At 35.6% G+C, this 12,952-nt stretch overlaps 1 protein-coding gene across 5 annotated transcripts in view; it reads right to left on the bottom strand.

Moving 5' to 3' along the window:
* The window catches only part of Hr3 (Hormone receptor 3), a 263,144-nt gene that overhangs the window by 6,697 nt on the left and 243,495 nt on the right, over nt 1-12,952 (bottom strand). For all 5 annotated transcript variants that reach the window (XM_067774875.1, XM_067774876.1, XM_067774878.1 and 2 more), the window contains 5 exons: nt 6,069-6,232; nt 5,231-5,334; nt 4,940-5,086; nt 3,458-3,701; nt 3,244-3,394 (listed from right to left, as the gene is read on the bottom strand). In XM_067774875.1, the coding sequence (XP_067630976.1) occupies nt 3,244-3,394; nt 3,458-3,701; nt 4,940-5,086; nt 5,231-5,334; nt 6,069-6,232 (810 nt within the window). The remainder of the gene's footprint in view (nt 1-3,243; nt 3,395-3,457; nt 3,702-4,939; nt 5,087-5,230; nt 5,335-6,068; nt 6,233-12,952) is intronic.

The following is a 12,952-nucleotide window of genomic DNA, read 5'->3' as shown; positions in this document are numbered from 1 at the left end:
GTTTTGCAAGCTGTAATTTGGCAGTCGTTGAAGATATCATGATGAAATTTAGCAGGAACTTTACTCCTATTACTATATGTATGCTTAATAAAAATTAGCAAAATCGGACAACGACCACGCCCACTTTAAAAAAAAATTTTTTTTAAAGTCAAATTTTAAAATTATATAAGTAAATTATGTCAACATTCAACTCAAGTATTGATATGGTGCAACAAAATACAAAAATAAAAGAAATTTTCAAAATGGGCGTGGCTCCGCCCTTTTTCATTTAATTTGTCTAGGATACTTTTAATGCCATATGTCGATCAAAACATTACCAATCCTTGTGAAATTTGGTAGAGACTTAGATTCTAGGAAGATAACTGTGAAAAAGGGCGAAATCGGCTGAAGCCACGCCCAGTCTTTATATACAGTTGACCGTCTGTCCTTCCGCTCGGCCGTTAACACGATTACTTGAGCAAAAAGCGATATATCTTTACTAAACTCAGTTCACGTATTTATCTGAACTCACTTTATATTGGTGTAAAAAATGACCGAAATCCGATTATGACTACGCCCACTTTTTAGATATCGAAAATTACTAAAAATCAAAAAAAAATGCCATAATAATATACCAAATACGAAAGAAGGGATGATTGGTCTATTGACGCAAAATATAACTTTAGAAAATGACTTTGTAAAATAGGTGTGACACCTACCATATTAAGTAGAAAAAAATTAAAAAGTTTTGCAGGGCGAAATCAAAAGACCTTGAAAGCTTGGAAGGATAACTTTTCGTGGTATTACATATATAAATAAATTAGCGGTACCCAACAGATGATGTTCTGGGTCACCCTGGTCCACATTTTGGTCGAAATCTCGAAAACGCCTTGACATATACAACTACCACCACTCCCTTTTAAAACCCTCATTAATACCTTTAATTTGATACACATATCGTACAAACACATTATAGAGTCACCCCTGGTCCACCTTTATGGGGTATCTCGAAAAGGCGTCCACCTATAGAACTATGGCCCACTCCCTTTTAAAATACTCAGTAACACCTTTCGTTTGATACCCATATCGTACAAACAAATTCTAGAGTCACCCCTGGTCCACCTTTATGCCGATATCTCGAAAAGGCGACCACCTATACAACTACCACCACTCCTTTTTAAAACACTCATTAATACCTTTAATTTGATACCCATATCGTAAACACACATCCTAGAGTCACCGCTGGTCCACCTTTATGGCGATATCTCGAAAAGGCGTCCACCTATAGAACTAAGACCCACGCCCTTTTAAAATACTCAGTAACACCTTTCGTTTGATAACCATATTGTACAAACGCATTCTAGAGTCACCCAGGTCCACGTTTATATTCATATCCCCAAAAGGCATCCACCCATAGAACTAAGGCCCATTCCCTTTTAAAATACTTATTAACACCTTTCGTTTGATACCCATATTTTACAAAAGCATTCTAGAGTCACCCCTGGTCCACGTTTATGTTGATATCCCGAAAAGGCGTCCACCCATAGAACTAAGGCCCATTCGCTTTTAAAATACTTATTAACACCTTTCGTTTGATACCCATATTTTACAAAAGCATTCTAGAGTCACCCCTGGTCCACGTTTATGTTGATATCCTGAAAAGGCGTCCACCCATAGAACTAAGGCCCATTCCCTTTTAAAATACTTATTAACTCATTTCGTTTGATACCCATAGTGTACAAAAGCGTTCTAGAGTCAACCCTGGTCCACCTTTATAACGATATTCCGAAAAGGCGTCCACCTATAGAACTAAGGCCCGCTCCCCTTTAAAATACTTATTAACACTTTTCATTTGATACCCATATCGTACAAACAAATTCTAGAGTCACCCCTGGTCCACCTTTATGGCAATATCTCGAAAAGGCGTCCACCTATAGAACTAAGGCCCACTCCCTTTTAAAATACTCATTAGCACTTTTCATTTGATATCCATATTGTACAAACGCATTCTAGAGTCACCCCTGGTCCATGTTTATGTTGATATCCCGAAAGGGCGTCCACCCATAGAACTAAGGCCCATTCCCTTTTAAAATACTTATTAACACCTTTCGCTTGACACCCATATCGTACAAAAGCATTCTAGAGTCACCCCTGGTCCATGTTTATGTTGATATCCCGAAAAGGCGTCCACATATATAACTAAGGCCTGCTCCCTTTTAAAATACTCATTAACACTTTTCATTTGATACCCATATCGTACAAACAAATTCTAGAGTCACCCCTGGTCCACCTTTATGGCAATATCTCGAAAAGGCGTCCACCTATAGAACTAAGGCCCACGCCCTTTTAAAATACTTATTAACACCTTTCGTTCGATAGCCATATTGTACAAACGCATATCTCGAAAAGGCGTCCACCTATAGAACTTAGGCCCACTCCCTTTTAAAATACTCATTAACACCTTTCGTTTGACACCCATATCGTACAAACAAATTCTAGAATCACCCCTGGTCCACCTTTATGGCGATATCTCGAAAAGGCGTCCTCCTATAGAACTTAGGCCCACTCACTTTTAAAATACTCATTAACACTTTCATTTGATACCCATATCGTACAAACAAATTCTAGAGTCAGCCCTGGTCCACCGTTATGGCGATATCCCTAAATGGCGTCTATCTATAGAACGATGGCCCACTCCCTCTTAAAATACTCTTTAATACCTTCCATTTGATGCACATGTCATACAAACACATTCCAGGGTTACCCTAGGTTCATTTTACTACGAGGTGATTTTCCCTTATTTTGTCTCCATAGCTCTCAACTGAGTACGTAATGCTCGGTTACACCCGAACTTAGCCTTCCTTACTTGTTTGGTATACTTTTAAATAAGCGAAAAACGCGTTACGTGAACTCTACGAATTTTCTCACGCTAGCCGTATCCCACCTGTGAATTTCGTCTATCATGTCAATGATGACACTGCCAGTGGATAGATAACTAAGAGTAAAAGTCGACCTCTTCATGTGATTCAGGTATAGATTCTTTTTGAGAACTTATTTCAGGCATCATTTTCCTGCTGATACCTTCAACCCAACAATAGCTGTGCTCTGCTACTGTGTAGCTCTTGACCATGACGGTTATTGTAGTAAGCTAAAGCAATTCGCAATGCCTCTCTTCGTTAGAACGAAGTGAAGAACTCGATCGTCATCGTCATTCACATCGTCATCGTCATACTCAATATAAAATACTCGATTTAAAAGACTCACCGGAAATTCGGTATATTGTTTAACAATGTATCTAAAACAGTCACGTCACCCTTTAAGGGCGCATGATTCGCTTCAAGCTCCTGTCTTATTGCATTCATGCTTAAATTGAAAAGCCTCTGGATTTCTGTATTGCCGCGCACGCCATTTCGTTCTATAGGAAATAAAATGTTAAGTTTTAATTTGTATTAAATGTTCATGTGATCTGTATTTTTACCCGGCCAGAGTAGCACTAAACTTTGATATAGCGCCAACTCTGTTTCAGTCAGTTTCAGTTCAGCTATCGATTTAGCCGTTTGAAATACACGCGATACTAAACGCATTTCGTCTGAATCGGATGTATAGAATGCTTCCTGCGGCAGCATAACGTCACCATAGAGTACCGCATTCTGTGAGAGATCGAGCAATCGTGACATACGCACGATGGCCAATTCGAATGATCCAGTTTTCAATAGCAGAATCTGTTGGAGAAAGAAAAAAGTTAAAACAAAAATGTTCCAGGTAAGGGTAGTACTAAAAGAAAAAAAGTTACAACAAAAATGTTCGAGATAATGATAATACTAAAAGAAAAAAAGAATATTTATTTTATCATATCGCCTGAGTAATCTATATATAGTGACTTCTTGCCTATACTTCCCTACAACCTAATATCATATCGCTTCTGTTTAGTTTGAACTGTGTGATCGCCATACATATAAAAAAACACAAACAAAAAACTTACACTATGTAAGTATTTAAATTTCAATAAAACATATTATATCACATCATATAAGATGAAAATATATCATTCGATATCGCCATCACATCACAAAAATGTAATATGAAATTGTTTTATCGCATCATATTAACCACATTATATTCCATATATTTCCTTACGAAAGTCATCTCCATCACATATTTATTAAATCATATCACCCGAAATTGTCATATCTATAGACATACCCAAACATAAATTCACGTCGCCATGATTATCAATTCTTCTTTAGTTTTTGCCATAGAGTAAAAAATACAGCCACACAAGCAGATAGCCTGATAAGCATGCCTACGTAAGATTATTTAGAATTTATCAAACAAATCACATCGCACCACATAAGATCGCCATCACATCACAAGCATATCACAACGACATATCATTTCACTGATCGTCATATAAAAAATATTAAAATATCGCATCGAATTTCACCACACACCATATCATGTCATAAAATATCATCTAAAAACAAGCACACTGTCTCACAAAATGTTATCAAACAGCAAAACCAAAAAAAAAAAAAAAATGTCTCAACCTTTCACATCACACTAAATCAGATGTAGACGTAACATAATATTTAATTTTTTTTTGGGAAAACACAAACAAAACCTAGAAAGAAATACCAGAAAAATCCTGAAATAGTTTGTTAAATTTGTTCTGTTAAATTGGATACCAGTTCAAAACATACATTCCATATGAAGTGAGACGAAATCATATGATGACAGATGATCATATCGTAAATTTCTATAGTATCACGTCCAACATATCAAATCAAACATGCCTATCACATCTTAATATCCCATTACAAATTTGCACACATCATACTAATTTCATAGTTCACAATACCAGATGATACTAATACGTATTGCATCACATCGCCTACCATTATATGCGTATCACATATAATCATCGTTTTCTTAACAAAGTTACAAACTATATAGAACTCACCTGATCATCCTGACTTAATCGCATAAATCCTGGTATCAGCTTCGCAAATTCGATAATATTTTGTATCATTTGTGTAAGCTTTTCGGCACAGTCTAACCACAGTTCCTCCTGACCCAGATTCTTGTAGTAAAGTATTCTCGATATATCCTTATGAGCGTAAGCCGAAAATGGGGTTTAAGAAATAAGTAATAAATTCATATAAAAAGATAAGGAAAGAGAAAAAAATAAAATATGCCAATTAGTTGCAGTTCGCGCACGAACAAATTAAAATACAAATATCATCGGTTTTACCTGAGGCTTGCGAAACATTTCGTGTACCGCTTCGAGTTTGGTGCTTGTATTTGCATGTGCCTCTGCTAAGGTTTTTATGAGAACATCATTGATGTCGCCATCAGCTGGTTGATTGTGTGGAGAGGAGAAGAAGCAATGTTTAAAGGAATGTACAATCAAAATAATTACCAATGATTCTAAATATAATTGTTTTCTTTCTGTAGATAATAGCGCAAGATTGATGTGGCGTAAAATATATAAAATATTGTCCCTCCCACTTATTAACTTGTAATGAATGTTTATGCCAATGATAAATGATTAATAAAAATTAATATCAACTAATTTAGAAAAAGAATTTTTGAAAAATTCATAATATTTATACGCCCACCTACATTTTCTAATTCAATAAACGATTGCGATTATTTCTAAAACATATCACAATTATTACATTTAGTTGTTAAAGTCCATGGTTGTAACGCAAACGCAACTCAATTACTTACAATCCACACACACTCACTTCTAAACAATGCGCTGACCAAAAAAAAAAGAAATTATAGCAAAAATAAGTAATAAAAGATTTGATGCAAAAATGTGTAAATAGTGTGCGAAAAATATTGATAAAACTTGAAACCGTGATGGGCTCACAGTATGAACTTGATAACTGTACTGCATAACTTCAATGATGACTAAGTTGAGTAGTAGTAGTGGTAGCAGTATTGGTAATAAATAGTGGTGGTAATGGTAATAGTAGTAATGGTAATGCGTATGATAAATGATTATACGAGCATTAAATGCTGATACGTCTCTATTGTTATGCACATTGGCACGAGTTTTTGCTGTGCATTTTTGTGTCTCCTACCATGACTAACGAAATCAGGGTCCACCATCGTGCCACGCGGTTCGTATGTGGTGCTGTCGACATAATTCGCTGATATATCGTAGGCCATGGTTTGTTGCGGCGTCACCGATGCCGAGTAGCCATAGGGGCTGCCAAAGCTCACTTCATTGCTCGAATAGCCATAACTAGAAAAAAATATGTTGAGAAAAGCGTGGAAATTGAAATAAATACATATTTTAATAATTATCATATATACTGTTGGGTGGCAATTATTACTTTTGCAATTTAATTACTCTCAAAGCACAAACACAAAGAAATTTAATGAATGAATGAATGAATGCAAGGCGTGATAACCTCCGAAGAGATTTTAGGGCGAGCTTCTGTTTCAATTTGCGTTGCACCGACACCGAACGGCATCTGCAAGGCAGATGCATTTTCACTGAGAAGCTTTTCAAGGCAGCAATACACTCGGAGTGTTTGCCAAATCACTGCCAAGGGCGACCCCGCTCAGAAAAAATGTAATACCTTTACATATATCTGAAAAATTTCGTAAGTACGTATTTATATTTTAATTAGTTTACAAGTAATCTTCTTCCTCTAATTAAATTACTCCAAATTGCAAGCTCAAAAATGCGTAACTCTTATTCAATTACTGGACCATACACTCGAAATAATTCGATTACTTCACACCTATATAAAAAGGGTTTTATATATTAATTTTAATCACATTGAACCTTCGTCCAATTCAGTTGTCTTAAAAGCTAAAAAGATGTACAATTATTATGGGATTCCTCACGCCTTTCCTGTACCTTTGCTTTAAAAAAAAGCAGGGATGGAAACTATTATTCCTTTTATAATATAATTCCTTGCAAAACTATTAATTTTGGACTTCTAATATGTTTGGATCAAGATAAAAATTATTTTGGGATTTTTTTACCTGAGTCCGATAGAACTAGCTAAACTCGGACTTTTAAAAACAAAAGTCCGGAAATAAAATTTAAATCCGGACTTTTATTTTTTAAGGCCAAAATAAAAGTCCGGCTTGATAACAAACAAATGGCTTATCCGAATTAAAAAAATTTCATACCAATCGATTCTCCTGGATTCCTAAAACTTAAAACCTTATAGACTTTTGAAAATTTATGTTAATAATACTAGAAATTTATCATAAACAAACTATATTTAAAATCTCGTAGTATAAATAGTGAACATGCAGTGGATTTTTGCAATAAATTTCGTTCCAATACAACTATTGTAGTGAAAATTGGTACACCACATCCTGCTATGATGGGAAAGTTTTGTAAAAAATGGGCGTAATCGGTCAGTAGCCACTCCCCTTTCTGTATATAGAAATTTCCGCACAGAACATGCGATATTTGAGTATCTAAAGAAGACACGTTTTTTAAATTTGGCGTGTAAATTACTGACATTGCATGTAGTTGATCCAAATAATTTTTTTGGACAATGGGCGTGGCAGCGCCAACTTTCCAAAAAAGATTTTTTGGACTTTCAAGCGCGATAACTCGTACATTATTTGAGCTATGTTTTTGCAAATTGGTAAGCGAACTTCGTATTTGTATTTGTACAGGCCGACAGAAAAATTTAAAAATCGTATTAAAGCCACACCCACTTGTATATAAACCCTGCAAAAAATTATGCGATTAATCCCTAAAAAGATTGGTCTCCGATTGATCTCTTTTGTGTACATTTCTGCATAATTTGTCCCCTTTAGTCCCTTTCGGGTACAGTTGAGATTAGTCAGTTTGAAATCTATGTAAGCCATTATAAGAAATATTAGAAAAAACGGCAACAAAATTAGAAAAATAAAAAAGATAACACGGGATTGAATCGAATTATTTAAGAAAAATGCGGAGCCCTATACGAAACCTAAATTACTAGGACTTAACGACCACGCCGGAGTTATGGTAAAATTTTCGGAGAATATCTTTTATTCCTTCTTGAAAAGCGGGCGGTCAACTTACATCAAATAGATTTGGTGGCTGGACAAACCTTTCGATTCTGTTTCTGCCATGAAAAATGCGACTGGTCCCTATTTGAGTCCTTATTGAACCGAAAAGGGCATAATCTTCATATGGGCCCCTATGGGTATAAAGGGAATTGGTCCTATCGATCCCTTTCGGGTGTAAATGGGTACAATTAGTCTCTTCATAGGACATTATCACTCAACTCATACAAAGAGATCAAAACTGGCATTGGTCGTATACTCCTTTGCGACTCATTCCGGATTCATCCTGGACTAATCACATTTTGTGTAGGGAAAATATCAAAACTGGCTACTTGAAGTCATTGCTAAGTACGTGAATATGTGTGTACATAGTTGCATTTATATATGGGGTATTCCATCCCATTTCTACTAATTTTGAACCCGACCCCTTTAGAATTGGCTGAAAGTTTTTCTTCTTTTTCTAGCTTACGAAAGACGTTTTTCAGAATTTTTTCACATTTTCATCCAACTCAAAAAAAGTTATGAATTTTTAAAAAAACATCGTTTTTGTTTTCAAAATGCTATAACTTTTTCAAAAATTGACCGTTTGGGATCTTTTTTTTTTAACTTTGTTTTTAAATGTACTTTTCGGAAAAAATACAAAAAAATGTTTAAAGTTTTTTTTTGTAATTTTTGAGTTTTTCGAGATTTTTCGAATTTCACCATTTTTTTTTTTTTCTCATAAAAAACTTCAATCAATTCTGCGATCATCCCCACTAATCGCGGAGTGGGCCGATTTTTTTTTTTTTTTTTTTGATTAATTGAAAAAAAAACTTAAAAAATTTTTTTGTATTTTTTCCGAAAAGTGCATTTAAAAACAAATTAAAAAAAAAAGATCCCAAACGGCCAATTTTTGAAAAAGTTATACATTTTGAAAACAAAAACGGTGTTTTTTTTAAAATTCATAACTTTTTTTGAGTTGGATGAAAAAATATGAAAAAATTCTGAAAAACATCTTTCGTAAGCTAGAAAAAGAAGAAAGACTTTCAGCCAATTCTAAAGGGGTCGGGTTCAAAATTGGTCGAAATTGGATGGAAAACCCCATATATACTAGCCTTTACCCGCGGCCCCGTCCGCAAGAAAAAGTTAAAATACATGTGCTACTCACGTTAGCCTGCTTATCAAGTTATCTCTTTAAAAATTATTTTTGTCATTGTATTTTATTTTTGCAATAGATTAAAAAACATAACTAAATGAGCTGATAACCTGAAAGGAGCGCTTACGTGAATAGTACAATACAGTTTTTTCGAATTAAAAAAATACATTTTGTTTTTAAGTTAAATTAATTGATATATATTGGCGGCCACCGTGGTGTGATGGTAGCGTGCTCCGCCTATCACACCGTATGCCCTGGGTTCAACTCCCGGGCAAAGCAACATGAAAATTTTAGAAATAAGATGTTTCAATTAGAAGAAAATTTTTCTAAGCGGGGTCGCCCCTCGGCAGTGTCTGGCAAGCGCTCCGATTGTATTTCTGCCATGAAAAGCTCTCAGTGAAAACTCATCTGCCTTGCAGATGCCGTTCGGAGTCGGCATAAAACATGTAGGTCCCGTCCGGCCAATTTGTAGGAAAAATCAAGAGGAGCACGACGCAAATTGGAAGAGAAGCTCGGCCTTAGATCTCTTCGGAGGTTATCGCGCCTTACATTTATTTTTTTAATTGATATGACAGGGGTGAAGGAATTACTATTCATAGAACAAAGGAGTAAAACTGCAATTAGCTAAAACCAAAGGGAATTTTTTAAATGAAAATATTGTTGGTTTTTCGGGTATTTAGTTGGTTAAAATAGCACAAAAAGTGTAATTATAGTTATAGCAGTTCGCTACAGTATTCATTTAAAATAATCAAAAATAGAATGAAGGGAAGGGCCTCAAAATGATATCAAAATAGTCCCAAAATGATCGCGATGGGATCCCGGACAAATCCCGAAAAATATTCAGAAATGATGCCGGAAGGATCCCCAAATGATCGCGAAAAAGTCCTAAACTAACCCTGACGGGATTCCGAAAGTCATCCAGGAATGATACCGGAAGTATCCCCAAATAATTCCGCAATAGTCCCGAAATAACTCCGACATATTCACGTACTCAGCAAAGAATTCTAGTACCCAGTTTTGAAATTTTTATATACAAGTGGGTGTGACTTTAATTCGATTTTGAAATTTTTCTGTCGGTATGTACAAATACAAATATGAAGTTCGCTTACCAATTTGCAAAAAATAGCTCAAACGGTGTATGAGTTATCGCTCTTGAAAGTCAAAATTATCTTATTTGGAAAGTAGGCGGTGCCGCGCCCATTGTCCAAAAAAAATATGTGGATCAACTACATGCAATGTCAGTAATTTACACGCCAAATATAAATAACGTGGATTCTTTAGATACTCAAATATCGCATGTTCTGTGCGAAAATTCCTATATGCAGAAACAGGCGACCGTTTACGCCCATTTTTAAAGAAAGCTTTCCCATCATAGCAGAATGCGGTTTACCAATTTTCACTCTAACAGTTGTATTGGAACGAAATTTATTGCAAAAATCCACTGCATGTTCACTATTTATACTACGAGATTTTCGACATATTTTTTTTATGATAAATTTCTAGTATTATTAACATAAATTTTCAAAAGTCCATAAGGTTTTTAATTTAACGAATCCAGGAGAATCGATTGGTAACAAATATTTTTTGTTATCAAGCCGGCCTTTTTTTTGGCATTAAAAAAATAAAAGTCCGCATTTAACTTTTATTTCCGGACTTTTCAAAAAATAAAAATACAAATTTTACTTTTATATGTGGACTTTTATGGCAAAAGTTCGAAAAATAAAAAGAATGCATAATACGACATGATATTGCTATAGGGATACCCGGGAACTCAAACATTTTCCCCTAGGACCATATTTTGACTCGGACTTTTTCGACTCCGAAAAAAATATAATAGTTATTTTCGGTCCCTGAAAAAGAGTTACTTTACAAGTAAAATTTTCTACTCAACCGAGCCATTTCATATTAAATTATTATCAGGGGCTTCAAAGAGTAGCATTACATACCAATACATTACATTTAAACATAGCATTCCTGGTAACGGCGGCCACCGTGGCGTGATGGTAGCGTGCTCCGCCTATCACACCGTATGCCCTGGGTTCAACTCCCGGGCAAAGCAACATCAAAATTTTAGAAATAAGATTTTTCAATTAGAAGAAAATTTTTCTAAGCGGGGTCGCCCCTCGGCAGTGTCTGGCAAGCGCTCCGATTGTATTTCTGCCATGAAAAGCTCTCAGTGAAAACTCATCTGCCTTGCAGATGCCGTTCGGAGTCGGCATAAAACATGTAGGTCCCGTCCGGCCAATTTGTAGGGAAAAATCAAGAGGAGCACGACGCAAATTGGAAGAGAAGCTCGGCCTTAGATCTCTTCGGAGGTTATCGCGCCTTATATTTATTTTTATTTATTCCTGGTAATGCCAATTAAAACTCGTCAGTTTTGAAATTATTTTTGGAAAAGTTGAATATTCAATCTATTTGCGCTATTGATTGCTATTAGCAATTACTTTAACTATAATGTAATTCCAGAGTATTTTAGTGCAATTTTTAATAGTAACACTGGTTATTTGTTGGCGATGAATTGAAATAATATTGTGATGCAGGTCTAATGTAAATGTAATGCAGCTGCAATTTTTTTTTAATTTTATGATAATGTAAGCGGTGGCCCGTTCCACCAATTTGTCTTATTGATTTATATTTACCATTGAATTGATTTGCTAAAATAATGTGATGATGTTATACTAGGTTCAAACACACACCAAATTGGCAATTTATACTATTTGGGCAATTTATTACGCAATTTGTCATATAATAAATTGTAATAATAAATTGCCAATTTAAAACAAGTAAGGAAGGTTAAGTTCGGGTGTAACCGAACATTACATACTCAGTTGAGAGCTATGGTGACAACATAAGGGAAAATAACCATGTAGGAAAATGAACCGATGGAAACCCTGGAATGTGTATCAAATGAAAGGCGTTAAAGAGTATTTTATGAGGGAGTGGGCCATAGTTCTATAGGTGGATGCCATTTAGGGATATAGCCATAAAGGTGGATCAGGGTTGACTCTAGAATGCGTTTGTACGATATGGGTTTCTAATGAAAGGTGTTAATGAGTATTTTAAAAGGGAGTAATCCTTAGTTCCATAGGTGGACGCCATTTCGAGATATCGCCACAAAGGTGGACCAGGGGTGACCCTAGAATTTGTTTGTACAATATGGGTATCAAAAAAAAGGTGTTAATGAGTATTTTAAAAGGGAGTAATCCTTAGTTCCATAGGTGGACGCCGTTTCGAGATATCGCCATAAGGTGGCCCAGGGGTGACCCTAGAATTTGTTTGTACAATATGAGCATCAAACGAAAGGTGTTAATGAGTATTTTAAAAGGGAGTGGGCCTTAGTTCTATAGGTAGACGCCGTTTCGAAATATCGCCCTAAAGGTGGACCAGGGGTGACTCTAGAATATGTTTGTACGATATGGGTATCAAATTAAAGGTATTAATAAGGGTTTTAAAAGGGAGTGGTGGTTGTTGTATAGGTGGTCGACTTTTCGAGATATCGCCATAAAGGTGGACCAGGGGTGACTATAGAACGCGTTTGCACGATATGGGTATCAAATGAAAGGTGCTAATGAGTATTTTAAAAGGGAGTAATCCTTAGTTCCATAGGTGGACGCGGTTTCGATATATCGACATAAAGGTGGACCAGGGGTAACCCTAGAATTTGTTTGTACAACATGGGTATCAAAAGAAAGGTGTTTATGAGTATTTTAAAAGGGAGTAATCCTTAGTTCCATATGTGGACGCCGTTTCGAGATATCGCCATAAAGGTGGAGCAGGGGTGACCCTAGAATTTGTTTGTACAAT

This window comes from Eurosta solidaginis, chromosome 3 (assembly GCF_040869045.1).
Source record: "Eurosta solidaginis isolate ZX-2024a chromosome 3, ASM4086904v1, whole genome shotgun sequence".
In the NCBI taxonomy this organism is placed as follows: domain Eukaryota; kingdom Metazoa; phylum Arthropoda; class Insecta; order Diptera; family Tephritidae; genus Eurosta; species Eurosta solidaginis.
This window is presented reverse-complemented; position numbering and strand designations above follow the sequence as displayed.